Source organism: Jaculus jaculus, chromosome 17 (genome assembly GCF_020740685.1).
Source record: "Jaculus jaculus isolate mJacJac1 chromosome 17, mJacJac1.mat.Y.cur, whole genome shotgun sequence".
Classification (NCBI taxonomy): domain Eukaryota; kingdom Metazoa; phylum Chordata; class Mammalia; order Rodentia; family Dipodidae; genus Jaculus; species Jaculus jaculus.
In genome coordinates, this window is record NC_059118.1 from 26,872,560 (window position 1) to 26,887,997 (window position 15,438).

The window sequence follows — 15,438 nt, forward strand, 5'->3', positions numbered from 1 at the left end:
CCTCCCACCAAGACCCTTTCTCACCTTAGATTTCCACTTTATTTCCATGCCTTGTCTATTTCTTTTGACCCATGTTTTAAATTAGGGTCCCCTCTCTGAGCAGTCATCTGTTTCCACTATTTACTTTGGGAGGTGTGGGTTCTCATGGACCCCTCCCTCATCTGTGATGAAACATTGACAGGTTTGATCACGCACAGGAAAACTAATTTGTGTGAGTCCATGAGTGTAGCAGACTTGAATCCAGAAGACAGCATTCCTCAGCCTCACTTCCCACTTTCTGCTCTACCTCTTCTACAAAGTTCCCTGAGTTGTGTATTTTTTGATTTAGACAACATCCAGGCTAGTCACTTGTTCTTGGTAACTTGGGCATCTATGCATTTCTGTATTCACCTCTATCTTTTGCATAAACTTTGGAGTTTGTGGCTGCAAGCAGTACCCATGTGTAGGAGCAAACATTGATATTTAGAAGGTAGTTTGATATGCTGTTTGATTAGTGTGTCCACAGAACCCCTCCTAAAGCCTCCCCATAGACTTCAGCATTCAGATGTTAAACTGTATTTAAGCTACATATTATTCTAACTGTTCAGATGAGTTTCCTGTCATTTTTATATAAGTTCTTTCTTATATAAGTACTAAGAAAGGGAAGAATCAATTAAAATACTGTCAGACAGACAAAGACAACTATTTTTTTTATGTTTCGACATATAATAGAGACATTTATTTGTGTGCTGGGAATTTTTATCCAGGGTCTCACATATGCTAGCTATGTTATAAAATAGTAAAAGGTTAACCCCAAATTTTCCTTTTGAAGCTAGTTTTCAGGGAAATCAGCTTTACAAATGTCATCTATTTAAAATAAATATCCAGGATCATTATGTTTCTTACATGAAAAAATACAAAATATTTCCCTGATAAAATACAGGCTTTTCCTGTTCAAACTAAACAACAAACAACTTTGCTTTTCTTATGTTTTCAAGCCCCCATAGCCATCTTTGATCCTGTTTTATTTTCCAGAAAAGAAAGTGAAATCTCAGTGAAGAAAGTGATTTGACCAGGTTTCCAAACTGGTCAGTACAAAAGCAGAAGTTGAACCAGTACCTCACACTGACCTGGTGTTGTTCATTCAGTTATATTTCCTGTTTCTCTACTGGAGTAAAGATACAAGTAAGTTTTAAGCACTGCCTAATTCCTGTATACTCTACTAGGTCTGCTGCTAAAATATTCATATAGAACTTTTTTATTTCTCTAATTGAGACATTTTTAAACCCAAAGCATTAATTGTTCTTTTATACTTAAATATACATTTTTTTGGAGCATAAGAAAATCTTCTTTTATGAGAGTTCTCTTTCTTGATTGATTTTCTTGACTAGTTTTTTAATTTTTAAAAATTTTTATTTATTTCAGAGAGAGTGAGAGAGAGAGGCAGATTGAAAGAGAGAGAGAATGGGCATGCCAGGGCCTCAAGCTACTGCAAATGAACTCCAGATGCATGTACCACCTTGTGCATCTGGCTTATGTGGGTCCTGGGGAATTGAACCTGGGTACTTTGGTTTTGCAAGCAAGTGCCTTAACTGCTAAGCCATCTCTCCAGTCCCTCCACTAGTTTTGAACTGATCACAATTAATAAAATATTGCAAGTCCCCTTTTCTTTCTCTCCTCTCTAATAGTTCCATAATGCCTATTTTGTATTCCTCTAAACTATTCTCTTGGAAGCAGTTTCCATTCTGAGTCATCAACCAAAGATTACCTATGTTTTCCAGCAAAGTAATAAATAGTCTTTTTATTTTCAAATGACTCATTACTTCTGAATCATCGCACCTTCTCTACTCTTGTAGAAAAATATCTTTAAAACTTTTTATATAATTTATTCTGGTTAGAGCCTTCAACTGACCCATCTGAGTGACATGGATATTCACCCAGTTCCTCCTTGTCTCTATAATTTATGGCTGTTTCTTTCTGAAACTTTTCACTGTTTGAGACAAACATTACAATTTCTTTACTTCATACTTTCTGCTCCAGATGTTTCCTGAAGTGAAACTATATATATATATATATATATATATATATATATATATATCACTTTTCTCTATTTTCCATCATTAATTTTTTAAAATATTTTATTTGTTTATTTGAAAGCAAGAGGGCCACAGAGAGAGAGAAAGAATGTGTGCACCAGGGCCTCTAGCAACTGCAAACTAACTCCAGACATGTGTGCCACCTTGTGCATCTGGCTTATGTGGGTACCAGGGAATCAAACCTGGGTCCTTAGGCTTCACAGGCAAACTCCTTAACCACTAGGCCATCTCTTTAGTCTCTATCATTAATTTATGTTTTGTTAACTACCCAGATTTCTCAGTGAAATAAGGTAGAAACATTCAAAACAATAAAGTAAGGTTCTGTTTGTTGATATACAAAAATCTGTAAATTCACTATAGTGAAAGAATGAAACAGTATTATGTGACATTATTGGTCTGATTTTTCTACCTGATCCTTGAAAATTCATTTTCTGTCTTCCTCCTTAAAATCTTTTTCCTTTCTTTAAATGTGTCAGCCCCCCCCCTTAGACTTTTTGTCCTTATTTTTTTTCTCATTCCATGTATTCTTAATTTCGTATATTCTTTTGACATTAAATCATTTATGTGATAGTACTCCCAAATCTTTGTCTTCAACACCTATTTCATTACTACCAAGTATGTCCAGCTACATCTGTGTATCTTCTGAATGTGTCACTGAAATAATCCATGCCTAAAACTGATTCATTGTCCCTGTAAGCCTGGACACTTCAGCTAGCCTAATACACAACCAGACCTAGTCTCATCTCCACATTTCCCTGGGACTCATTTTTAAATCTTGGACTTTGTTACAAATGTTTCTTGAATATTTCCATATTTAAAGTATCAATTCCAAATGCTTTTAAGAAATATAACTAGTCCTATTTCTTAGTCAACCACTGTCAACTTTTCTACACTATTTCTTATTTATCTTCACATTTCCAACTTCATCCTTCCTGTTCATCTTGATTAATTTTCAACACTAAATAGGAATTTCAGTCCTCTCAACACCTTACCACATTAACCAAACCAAGATAAACGTTATGTGATCATCTTGATAGATGCAGAGAGCATACTTGATTAAATTAAACATCCTACTACCTAGCTACACAGACAGCCCTAGAAGTCAGTCTTTTGAACAAATGGTGCTGCTGCACAATCAATCCTCAATCTTATAGCATACAGGAAAATAAACTCAGGGCTGGAGAGATGGCTCAGACATTAAAGGTACTTGCTTATAAAGCCTGGTGGTCCAAGTTCAACTCCCCAGTACCCATGTAACACCAGACACACAAAGTGTAGCATGTGTCTGGAGTTTGTTTGCAATGGCATGAGGCCCTGGCATGCCCATACTCATTCTCTCTCGTATGACTCTTTCTCTTTCTCTCTCTCAAATAAATAATATTTTTAAAATTAATTAAAAATATCACAAACTGGGCTGGAGAGATGGCTTAGCGGTTAAGCCCTTGCCTGTGAAGCCTAAGGACCCCGGTTCAAGGCTCAACTCCACAGGACCCACGTTAGCCAGATGCACAAGGGGCGCACACATCTGGAGTTCGAGTGCAGTGGCTGGAGGTCCTGGTGCACCCATTCTCTCTCTCTCTCTCTCTCTCTGCCTCTTTCTCTCTCTGTCACTCTCAAATAAATAAATAAAAATGAACAAAAAAATATATCACAAACTTCCTAGTTTTCATGGTGTCACATGCCTGTAATCCCAGCTACTTTGTAGGCTGAGGTGGGTCAATCAGTGAAGCTCAGTAGTTTAAGACAAGCCTGGTTGACATGGTGAACATATTGAGACCTTGTCTAAAAATAATGCAAAATTTTACTACTTTTCAAAAGCCATAACTAAGAAGATGTAATGAGAAGCCATAGGTAAGTTTTGAACCTAAATATATATAACAGAGCCAAACTTGGTGCCTCATACTGTAATGCAAGCACTTGGGAGAAGGATCAGGAGTTCAAAACCAGCTTCAACTATGTAGTAAGTTTGAGGCCTGCCTGTAGTTAGAATACAGTAACCAAAGACAATCCCAAGATGTTAGACCCTGATGCTCAGTGGTACCTCTGGAAAGGCAGAAATCTTAGAAGGCAAACATGCTAAGAGGGCAGAGTGGTTCAAGTTATCCAGCAGCGAAAATGGGTTATCTTGGAAAGGCTGAATACAGGTTAGTGCTATACTCATAGGATCAAGTATCACTAGGGGACCAAGATTCCTGGTGAAGCCCCATTGTTCCATCACCAGGTCAGGCTAGTGGACTCTGTGGACAGGAAACTTTCTGAGGTCAGGTGGAGATTTACTGAGGATGAAGAGCAGGTTCTAGTCTCCACAAGACCAGGAAGAATTATTCCTAAACCTGAATTTCCCAGAGCCTCTGGCATTATCCTTAAAACATGGTTTGATGGACCTTGCCAAGGATACATCAGTGGAAGATAGATGCTCTAGAAAGAGCCTATATGCCTCAGTTAAAGACAGTGGAGGAAGAAGTGGTAGAGATAGTGAGGATTCAGGAGACCCAAACATGAAAGAAAATATTTGTGTTGAGGCTAGGGAGTTCTGCCTTCCTTGACTTTGAAGGCAGAGCTCCTCCTTTTCAGATACCAGTAAGGAGCCCTGATCCTGAGCTGGGAAGATGGTACAATGGTTAAGGCACTCTTGGCAAGGCTTGCTAGCCTGGGTTCAGTTCCCCAATATCCATGTCAAGTCAGACGCACAAAGTGGCACATGCATCTGGAGTTGGTTGACAGTAGAAAGAGGCCTTGGCACACCCATGATACACACTCTATCTCTCTCTCTCCCCTCCCTCCCTGATAATTTTTTTTTTAAGTTGAGCCCTGAAAGAAAAGACTGGCCATTATACCAAAGGAGATACACGTGAATTTCTATCAAGCATATAAACAAAGCTCAACATCATTAGTTCTCAGGAACATGCAAATTAAAACTATAGTGGGATACCATTTCACACTAACTGTAGTGGTTGAAATTCAAGAAACAGATAGGTAGTCCAAAGGATCCAGAGCCACTAGACCTCTCAGGTATTTCTAGTGAGAGGAGAATGGTTAAGAAAACAGTTCTGCATGTTCCTATAAAAATAAATGTACACTTAAAATACAATAATTCTGCTAAGTACCTAAAAGAAATGAGCATTTATTCACAAAAAAAATTTTATATGAATGTTCATAACAGCTTTATTTCACAATACCCCAAACTAGAAATAAATATTTAAGAAACTGGTTTAATCTTACTCAACAGTCAAAAGGAATGCGTAAGTGATCTATACAGTAACATGAATGACTCTCAAATACATTGTGCTAAGTGAGAGAAGCTGGGCAGAAAAACTGCTAGGCATGATGGCACACTCCTGTAATCCTGGCATTTGGGAGGTAAAGGCAGAAGGATCAGGAGTTCAAAGTTATTCTCAGCTACATAGTGAGTTCAAAACCAACCTGGTATACAACATACCATGTTGGAAAAGAAAAGAAGGAGAGGGAGAAGGAAGAGGAAAAGGAAAAGGAGGAGTAGAGGAGAAAAGGAAAGAAAATGACTCAGTGGGTAAAGTACTTGCCATTAAAGCGTAAGGACCTGAGTTGGGATCCCCAGCACCCACATAAAAGCTGGCATGGTAGTATGCACTTAAAATCCCAGCTCTGAGGAAGTACAAACAGGCAGATCCCTAGGGCTTGCTGCCTATTTAGTCTGGCTGAATCAGTGAGCTCTGGATTCAGTGAGAGAGACTGTCTCAAATAAATATGAATAAAAGAAAAAGGTGAGAGCAGCTGCGGAAGATGCCTGATGTCAGCTTCTGGCCTCCATACACATGTGCCCATACACATAGGAACATGTACATTTCACACACACACAAACACAATTTTGTTCAGTAAAACATGTAAAGTGATAGAAATGAGTTTTATAGGGCAGTGATTATATGTTTTTTGACAAATCTCATTGAATTGTACATTTAAGATCTAATTTTATTGTATGCAAAGTACATGTCAATAACACTTATTTAAAATAAAAATGAGAGCCAGATGTGGTGGCGCACACTTTTAATCCCAGCACTTGGGAGGCAGAAGTAGGAGGATCGCCATGAGTTCAAGGCCAGCCTGAGACTACAGAGTGAATTCCAGGTCAGCCTGGCTAGAGCAAGACCATACCTTGAAAAACCAAATAAATAAGTCAAAATGATAAATCCTTGCATATAAAAAATAAATTAATAAAAGTGAGGCTCTAGAAAGCTGAAAAGAAACTATGTGTGTATCATTTGTCAATGAGTGGACTTCATTTAAGGTGATCATGAGATTGTCCAGGAAAGCAGTCTTTTCTCTAATAGAGAATAGGAGCTGCAGGTAATAAGAAGATGTCTCACTTACAAGCAAAGGAAAGCAGGACAGTGGGCTCGTTGCTGAATGTAGAATTTTACTCGAGTTTTGTTTCATTTCAGTCCTTTACTTGTTTTCCATGTGTGATGACCTTGATGTTGATGGCCTTTCTGATTCACTTTTTTTTGTCCTCCAGAACATAAACTTATGGTCTTTAGCAGCACAAAAGAAAGATGCTTTTCTGAGTTTGTGGAGTAGATGTGGGAGTTCAGGCAATCCCCTACTGATCAGTCCCTTACCTCCTCCATTTCCCGCTGAACCTGTACTGCCACACCTCAGGCTTTTTAGGGTTATACAGGCTGAATTGGTTTACATGCCATCAATGTCCCACTCTGAGAGTCATTTAGCATTTCTACTTCTGTTGTCTGTCTTCAGATACATTAATTTTGGGTTTCAGGTGGTTCCTAGGTTTTTGAAGATCCACTTTGCATTCCTGTTTTTTCTTGTTATTTGGAAGAAGTCATAAAATTACAAAATCCTCTTCACAGGGGCTGGAGAGAGGGTTGAGTGGTTAAGGCACTTTCCTGTCCTGTGAAGTCTAAGGACCCAGGTTCAATTCCCCAGTACCCACATAAGACAGATGCACAAGGTGGCACGTGCGCCTGGAGTTTGCTTGCAGTGGCTGGCGGCTCTGGCGTGCCCATTCTCCTTCTCTCTCCCTCCCTACTTGCCGCCTCCTCTCCCTCTCAAACAAATTCAGAGATAAAATATATTCAAAAGAAAACTTAACATACATTTCCAGTTTCCACAATACCAAACTCCCTATAATTAATCAAATACACAAGGCCTTTTAGTGTATTTGTACCTTTGTATAGTTCTTTTTCACATAGAAAGCCCAGTTTCGTCTCTTCTTTACCTCATAAGGTTCTCATCGTTCAAAACTCAAAGCTGGGTATGGTGGCACGCTCCTACAATGCCAGCATATGTGAGTTGGAGGTGGTAGGATCCAGGATTCAGGCTCAGCGTAGGATACATAGCAAGTTCAAGGGTCATGATACCCTGTCTCTAAGCAAAACAACAAAGCCCAAAACTAGTTTCTCGCCTTCCTGATTCTTCTTGTCCATTGGTTCTATGGTTTCATTGCACAAGATCCACTTCTTTAGGAGTCACCATGTAGCAGAGTATGGAGGAGTTTTTCAGGAATTACTGGAAAATGCCTTGGAGAATAGTTGTAATGTACTAAAATGAAAATAATAGTCAGTGCTCCATAAACACTTATTGACTGTACTGTGAAGATACATATGAATCTGATGCCTTGCAGAGATGAGAGAGAACCAGGAGAGATGAAAAGCCGGGGGACTGATAGCTGCACACAGGCAGACCTTACAAATATTCAGAGCAACTAAAATTTCAAAAAAAAAAAAATCAGGAATAGAAAGCAGAATCTAACAGATGTTTAGTCTGAGAATTCTAACATATGTCATTGTCGACCATTCACTGTTTTGTTTGTCATTAAAAAAAGAAGTTGAGGCATGGCTTAGGGAATTTCACAGAAGAGGGGTGGAAAGATTGTTAGAGCCAGAAGTTGGAACATTACACACAGAGACATTGCCCTTCCTCATAACTGATGGGTACCCCCACAATGCACGACCCACAGTCCCCATGGAGATAACTGGCATCCCCAAGGAGGTGAGTCCCTTTGGAAGGATGAGGGTAAGGATGGTACCAATACGTGCTGTTTACATACTGAGTATGTCCATAACTAATAAAAAATATATATATAAATAAAGAAGTTGAGAGCTGGAGAAATGGCTTAGAGGTTAAGGCACTTGCCTGTGAAGCCTAAGGACCCAGGTTCTATTCCCCAGTACCCATGTAAGACACATGCACAAGATGGCACTTACATCTGGAGTTTGTTTGCAGTGGCTAGAGGTCCTGGTGTGCCCATTCTCTCACTCTCTGCCTCTTTCTCTGTCTCTCTCAGATAAATATTTTTTGTTTTAAGTTTGGCTGGAGACATAGCTTAGTAGTTAAGTCACTTGCCTGCAAAGCCAAAGGACCCATGTAAGCCAGATGCACGTGTGTCACATCACATCTGGAGTTGGTTGGCAGTGGCTGGATGCCCTGACATGCCCATTCTCTTTCTACCCCCTCTCTGCCTCTTTCTATCTCTGAACTAAATAAAAATTTGAAAATATATAAAAATAAAAAAGAAATGGAGAGCTGGAGAGATTGCTAAATGGTTAAGGCATTTGCCTACAAAGCCTAATGACCCAGATTCACTTCCCCAGTACACATGTAAAGCCAGATGCACAAGGTGACACATGCGTCTGGAGTTCATTTGCAGTGGCTAGAGGCACTAGTGTGCCCATTCTCATTTCTCTCTTTCTCTCTTTAGAAAGAAAGAAAGAAAGAAAGAACATTTTTCTTAAGTTTTTATTTTTATTATTTATTTGAGAGTGACAGACAGAGAGAGAAAGAGGCAGAGAGAAAGAGAGAGAGAGAGAGAGACAGAGAGAGAGAGAGAGAATGAGCACACCAGGGCCTCCAGCCACTGCAAACAAACTCCAGATGCGTGTGCTCCCTTGTGCATCTGGCTAACGTGGGTCCTGGGGAATGTAGCCTTCAACCAGGGTCCTTAGGCTTCACAGGCAAGCGCTTAACCACTAAGCCATCTCTCCAGCCCAAAAGAACATTTTTTTAAAAAAAAGAGGAAGGTAGCCAGACGTGGTGGTGCATGCCTTTAATCCCAGCATTTGGGAGGCAGAAGTAGAAGGATCACTGTGAGTTCAAGGCCACCCTGAGACTCTGTAGTGAATTCCAGGTCAGCCTGGGATACAGTGAGACCCTACCTTGAAAAACAAAAAAGAAAAAGAAAAAAAAAGGAAGGGGGGAGGAGGAGGGCGAAGAAGAGGAGGAGGAGGCAGCAACTGAGCTGGAGAGGACCTGGTGTGCCCATTCTCGTTCATATTCATTCATTTCCCCTCCCTCCCCCCTCTTCACCCCCCTCTCTCTCTCTCACAAGCAAATAAATAATTTTATTTTTTTAAAAAAGCTAGTTATGCTGAAAACAGGGAAAGGGTTCACAGGAGCTCCCTATGCTTTTTTTCCAACTCTGTGTGAGTCTAAAGTGACTTCACAATTTTTAAAAACTGAATTTTAATTTAGTACTTTAGTTACCCTAGCCACATTTAAAGTAGCCCCATGTTGCAAGTTGCAGACATACCAGAGTGTAGATGAAGACTATTACAATAACTCAAGCAGTTTTATTGTATAGCATATGTTCTTTCATCTTTAACTTTTTCAAGTCCTAGTTTAACATGAATTCTCCTTTGTACCTTCTGTCATGCTATTTTATTAACCAGTTGTTTTGGTTTATTCAGGCCTAGGGAAATACTTTCATCTTTTTATTTTCTCCATTTCAGAGAAGAAGAATTTGTTATGTCAGTTTTAAGAACTTATTTGGGGGTTGGGAAGATGGCTCAAAGGTTAAAGATACTTGTTTGCAAAGCCTGCAGACCCTGGTTTGATTCCCCAGTATCCACATAAAGCCAGGTGCACAAAGTGGCACATGCATTTGGAGTTTGTTTATAGTGGAAAGATGCCCTGGTATGCCCATATTCTTACTTACTTACTCTCTGTCTCTACCTCCCTCCCCCCTTCTCTCTTTTTCTCTCTCATACATACGTGTACAAATAAATTAAAACAAAAATAGAATTTGGCTGGAGAACTGATTCAGCAGTTAAAGTGCTTTCCTGAAGAACCTAAGGACCTAGGTTCAGTTTCCCAGGACCCATGGAAAGCCAGATGCACAAAGTGGCACATGCACCTGGAGTCTGTTTGCAGAGGCTAGAAGCTCTGGCATGCCCAGTCTCTCTGTCGCTTTTCTATATCTCTCTGCAAATAAATAAATTCTTTTTTCAAAAATATATTTTTAATATTTTTACCTGTCCTGTGTTTTAAGACTACATAAAACAATAGATTTGCCTCCTTTATTATTTATTATTTATTTATTAGGGGTGAGAGAATGAGAATGAATGGGTGCACCAGGGCCTCTAGCCTCTGCAAATAAACTCCAGACACATGTGCCACCTTGTGCATCTGGCTTACCCATGTACTAGAGAATAGACCCTGAGTCCTTAGGCTTCACAGGTAAGTACCTTAACCTCTAAGCCATCTCTCCAGCCCAAACAATCAGATAAGATTTTTGTGGTTGTTTTTCAAGGTAGGGTCTCACTCCAGCCCAAGCTGGCCTGGAATTCACTATGTAGTCTCAGGTTGGCCTCAAACTCATGGAGATCCTCCTCCTCTGCTGGGATTGAAGCCTAGCAGATGCACCACCATGCCTGGCTAAAAGCCATTTACTTAAGGAAGATGATTAAGTGAATTCTACCCATATGATAAAAGAGAAGAGAAGAGTACATGAAGCAGAGAGCCCAGGGGATGGGACCAAGACCAGTGATTAAGTTCATTTTTCTCTATATAAGGAAAAAGAAAATGATGGGAAAATAATTTCCAGGCATAGAGGACATTTCAAAATCATGAACAGGCATCATGTGTGGTATAGGTGGATGGACGCAAAAGGTGCTTGTGCAAATAGTGGAAAATATAGGTGGCTGGGAAGAAACATCAAAGAGCTTAAAAGTGAATTCCAGGTCATCCTGGCCTAGAGCGAGATCCTACTTCAGAGACAAAGCAAAACAATAAAAGATACAGACTTTCTTGAGTCCATGATGGAGAGCAATAATGTGAATTCATGAACTCTGAGGGATGAAAAAGCTGTCTGGAGCTAAGCTTGTTAGTGTCGTATAAGAAGGCAAGGAGAGTAGGAGAAGAAATACTGATTGGAAGGTAAGTGCAGTGAGGCAGAGTTAGGCAGTACCAGTTGAGGTAATGAGTACAGAATATGGTAAAACAAAGCCTACTAAGGATCAAAAATCCGTGATATGACAGAATAGAGCTTGGTGATTAGCTGCATAAGGGATGTAAAGAAAGATAAAATCCAGGCGTGGTGGTGCACGCCTTTAATCCCAGCTCTTGGGAGGCAGAAGGAGGAGGATCACTGTGTGTTCAAGACCACCATGAGACTACAAAGTTAATTCCAGGTGAGACCCTACCTTGAAAAAAAAAAAGAAAAGAAAAGGAGGGGGAGATAAAATAAAAGTTACAGTATTAAGAAAGCATATTTTTCTAATAATTATTTTCTTATTTTATTATAGGGTTCTCTGTCATTCACAGAAAAAAATGGATCATTTAGGACTTTGGAGGACTCAGTTATCATACTCCTATAGCATCAACTAAGATTTATGACAGTTAATCTGTGACAAAAGTTTCTATATTATAAAACCACTGAAGACCTGAAAGAAAATACTCTTTCACATAAAAATCTTGCAGTGTCATATTACTAAAAAAAATTAAAAAGCTTAACTATTAAATTATTGGACTTGCTATACAAGCACACATGTGCAATAGCTACTGTATACTCATAGTTACCAAGCCTCAAATTTAAATTTTTTTCATGAGAATTTATATTTTGCAAGGAGCCATTGAACATTGTCATTAAATATTTTTTCAGCTAAGTGTCAGGAAATTGTTTTGAAACAAGCACAAGAAACTTCCAAGTCCCACCACTGAGTGGATTTTGTATCATGGCAGCAACATACAGACTTGTGGTTAGTACTGTGAACCACTACAGCAGTGTGGTGATAGACCGACGTTTTGAGCAAGCTATACATTATTGCACTGGAACCTGCCATACCGTCACGCATGGAGTAGACTGCATTGTGGTACATCATAGTGTTTGTGCAGATCTCTTACACATCCCTTTGTCTCACTTCAAAGATGTGGATCTGAACTCTGTGTTTCTACCCCATGGAAATGGACTTTCCTCAGCTGAAGGTGACTATGCCCATCAGGCCCTCACAGGCATATCTAGGGGCAAGAGAATATCTACATTTCAGAATACCAGTAATGTAAAGGACATTGCAGGAGAAGCAATCAGCTTTGCCAGTGGGAAAATAAAAGAATTTTCTCTTGAAAAACTCAAAAACTCTAACCATGCAGTTTACAAAAAGGGAAGAAAAGTTAAATCTGACTCATTTAACAGGAGATCAGTTGATTTTGACTTGCTCTGTGGCCATTATAACAGTGATGGAACCTCTCCATCCTTTGGCTTACTTCGGAGTTCCTCAGTGGAAGAAAAATCTTTATCTCACAGAAATTCACTTGACACAAACCTGACATCCATGATTCTTCAAAACTTCTCTGAACAAGACCTGGTTACACAGATTTTAGAAAAACATAAAATAGATAATTTTTCTTCTGGAACAGACATAAAAATGTGCTTGGATATCTTACTGAAATGTTCAGAGGATTTGAAAAAATGCACAGATATCATAAAACAGTGCATTAAAAAAAAGTCAGGAAGTAGTGTCAATGAAGGAAGTGGGAATGATACAATTTCTAACTCTGAAACTGTCTATATGAATGTAATGACCAGGTTAGCGTCCTATCTGAGAAAGTTGCCATTTGAATTTATGCAGTCTGGGAATAATGAAGCCATCGATTTAACAGAGCTAGTCAGTGATATGCCTACCTTACAGCTGACTCCCTTCTCACCAATATATGGCACTGACCAGCCCCCAAAATATGAAGATGTTGTCCAGCTCTCATCCCCTGATTCTAAACAGTTTCAAACTATTGATTTTCAAGATGAGGTGCATGATTCTGAACAAACAGGCACTGTAAAAACCATTCCAAACAACTCCACAAATGCCTTGTATCACTTGGAAGTAAATGATCCCAGGACTCTAAAAGGTGTCCAGCATCAGTCACCATCAAAAACCATGAATACATTAGAGAATATTTCTTCAGATGACTTAATGGAAACTCTTTATATTGAAGAAGAGCCAGATGGAAAGAAAGCATTATTAGATAAAGGACAAAAAACAGAAAATGGACCCAGTCAGGAGCTGTTAAAAATAACTGAACATAGAGCAGAATTTGCAGACCATGATACTCATCTTAAGAGATGTTCTTCCTCAGTACAGAACGAAATTGGTAAGATATTTGAGAAGCCAGTTGTCCATCTACCTGAGGAAAAGTCTAAATCAGAAGTTCCCAAAGTAAACATAGGCGATCAGAGCTATCTTATGAACCCTAGTAGTCAGGAAGAGATAGATAAATTACTAATGGATTTGGAATCATTTTCACAGAGGATGGAGACTTCTCTTAGGGAGCCGCTTGCCAAGGGGAAAAGCCCCTGTTCTTTAAACAGTTGCAGTCATTTGACTGGTCAGAACCTTGCAGATCTTGAACCCAAGCCTAAAGTCTCTTCACCTGCAGAAAAAGTCTCACCTTCCTGTCTAACAAGAATTATTGAAACCAATGGACATAAAATAGAAGAAGAGGACCGAGCCCTCTTACTGAGAATTCTGGAAAGCATTGAGGACTTTGCTCAGGAACTAGTTGAATGTAAATCAGGTAAAGGGAGCCTGTCTCAAGAAAAGGAAATGATGCAGATTCTACAGGACACTTTAACAGCCTCCTCCCAAGCCAGCGTACCAGTCAGCAGAAGCTCTGCTGGTGATAGAGCCAAAGATGCCACTTCAGTTGTTTTGATTCAGCAGACACCAGAGGTGGTAAAGGTAAGGCCAAACAACCTTGAGTCCCGAAAAGGCTCCAAAGACATGTTTCAGTAGTGGGAAAAATGATTAGCAGGAACTATTTATGTTAACCATTTTAAATTCTATGCTAAGAAAGATCTCAGTAAGAAGTAAAGGGTTTAGAGAAAACTGATTTAGTTTCAACTGTGCTGTCCATGCATTTCATTTTCCTTTGCATTCTGTGGTTAAAAGCAAAGTCGCTTAACCTTAATAACCTCATCTGTAGTCAAAATAGTAAGGGTCAAGATACTTCTGTAAAACATAAGCAGTGAAGCATGGTGCTTACACAAGGTAAGGATTATTAATCCTCATCCTTCCAAATTAGTTGTGAAACAAGTCTTACTTCATGCCTGTGTTTGTTTCTTTCTATAAGATACAGAATAGGGTACAAGAGAGAGGATGGGATTCTTTTTTTATGTTGATCATCGTTGCATGCACTCATGTAATAAGTCTTTTTGAATCATGGTGTAGAATAAGAATCTGGGGCTGGAGAGATGGCTTAGTGGTTAATTGCTTGCCTGTGAAGCCTAAGGACCCCGGTTCAAGGCTCGATTCCCCAGGACCCACATTAGCCAGATGCACAAGGTGGTGAATGCATCTGCAGTGGCTGGAAGCCTTGGTGCATTCATTCTTTCTCTCTCGCTGCCTCTTTCTGTCTGTCACTCTTAAATCAATAAATAAAAATAAACAAAAAAATTTTTTAAAAAGGAATGAGAATCTGAAGTGTAGATTCCTAATCCCTGGTTTGAAGATGAGTGCTTCTTACCACCTCTGGGTGAGCATCCTGACCATTCTGAGCCAGAGAACTCTTCCTTTAAGAACAGAATAAGGCCGAGTATGGTGGAACTTAACTGTAACCTCAACCCTCAGAAGGCTGAGGCAGGAAGACTGCTATAGGTTGGAGGCAGGAGAGGCTACATAGCAAATACCAGACCAGTACTATATAGTAAGACTGTCTCAAAAAGAAAGGAAGGGAAGAGAAGGGGAGTGGGAAGGGGAAGAGAGGAGGGAAGAGGAAATATGGCAGTAGAGAGAAAAACAATATATGGCTAATAGTGTGGGAGACAATTTAATAATATAAATAAAGTAACTGATTGAAAATCTCAATAAATGATAGTTGCTCTTGGTAATAAGTTTACAAATGTATATTCTTTGAAGAGATGCTTGAAAGCAGAAATTCTCAGACTTTTTTGTTCTTGGGATTCCTTTAAACCATTGAAAATTAAGATTCCAAAGAACTTTGATTTTTTTATAAAATTTTTTTGTTTATTATTTTTATTCATTTATTTGAGAGTGACAGACAGAGAAAGAGGCAGGTAGAGAGAGAGAGAGAATGGGTGCGCCAGGGCCTCCAGCCACTGCAGACGAACTCCAGATGCATGTGCCCCCCTTATGCATCTGGC

General features: G+C 39.4%; 1 protein-coding gene across 3 annotated transcripts in view; it reads left to right on the forward strand.

The window, feature by feature from the left end:
- The window catches only part of Ppp2r3a (protein phosphatase 2 regulatory subunit B''alpha), a 205,946-nt gene that overhangs the window by 51,648 nt on the left and 138,860 nt on the right, over positions 1 to 15,438 (forward strand). For all 3 annotated transcript variants that reach the window (XM_045136758.1, XM_045136759.1, XM_004664345.2), the window contains exons 3-4: positions 1,015 to 1,164; positions 11,591 to 14,017. In XM_045136758.1, coding sequence (XP_044992693.1) covers positions 12,020 to 14,017 — 1,998 coding nt within the window. In that variant the 5' untranslated portion in view covers positions 1,015 to 1,164; positions 11,591 to 12,019. The remainder of the gene's footprint in view (positions 1 to 1,014; positions 1,165 to 11,590; positions 14,018 to 15,438) is intronic.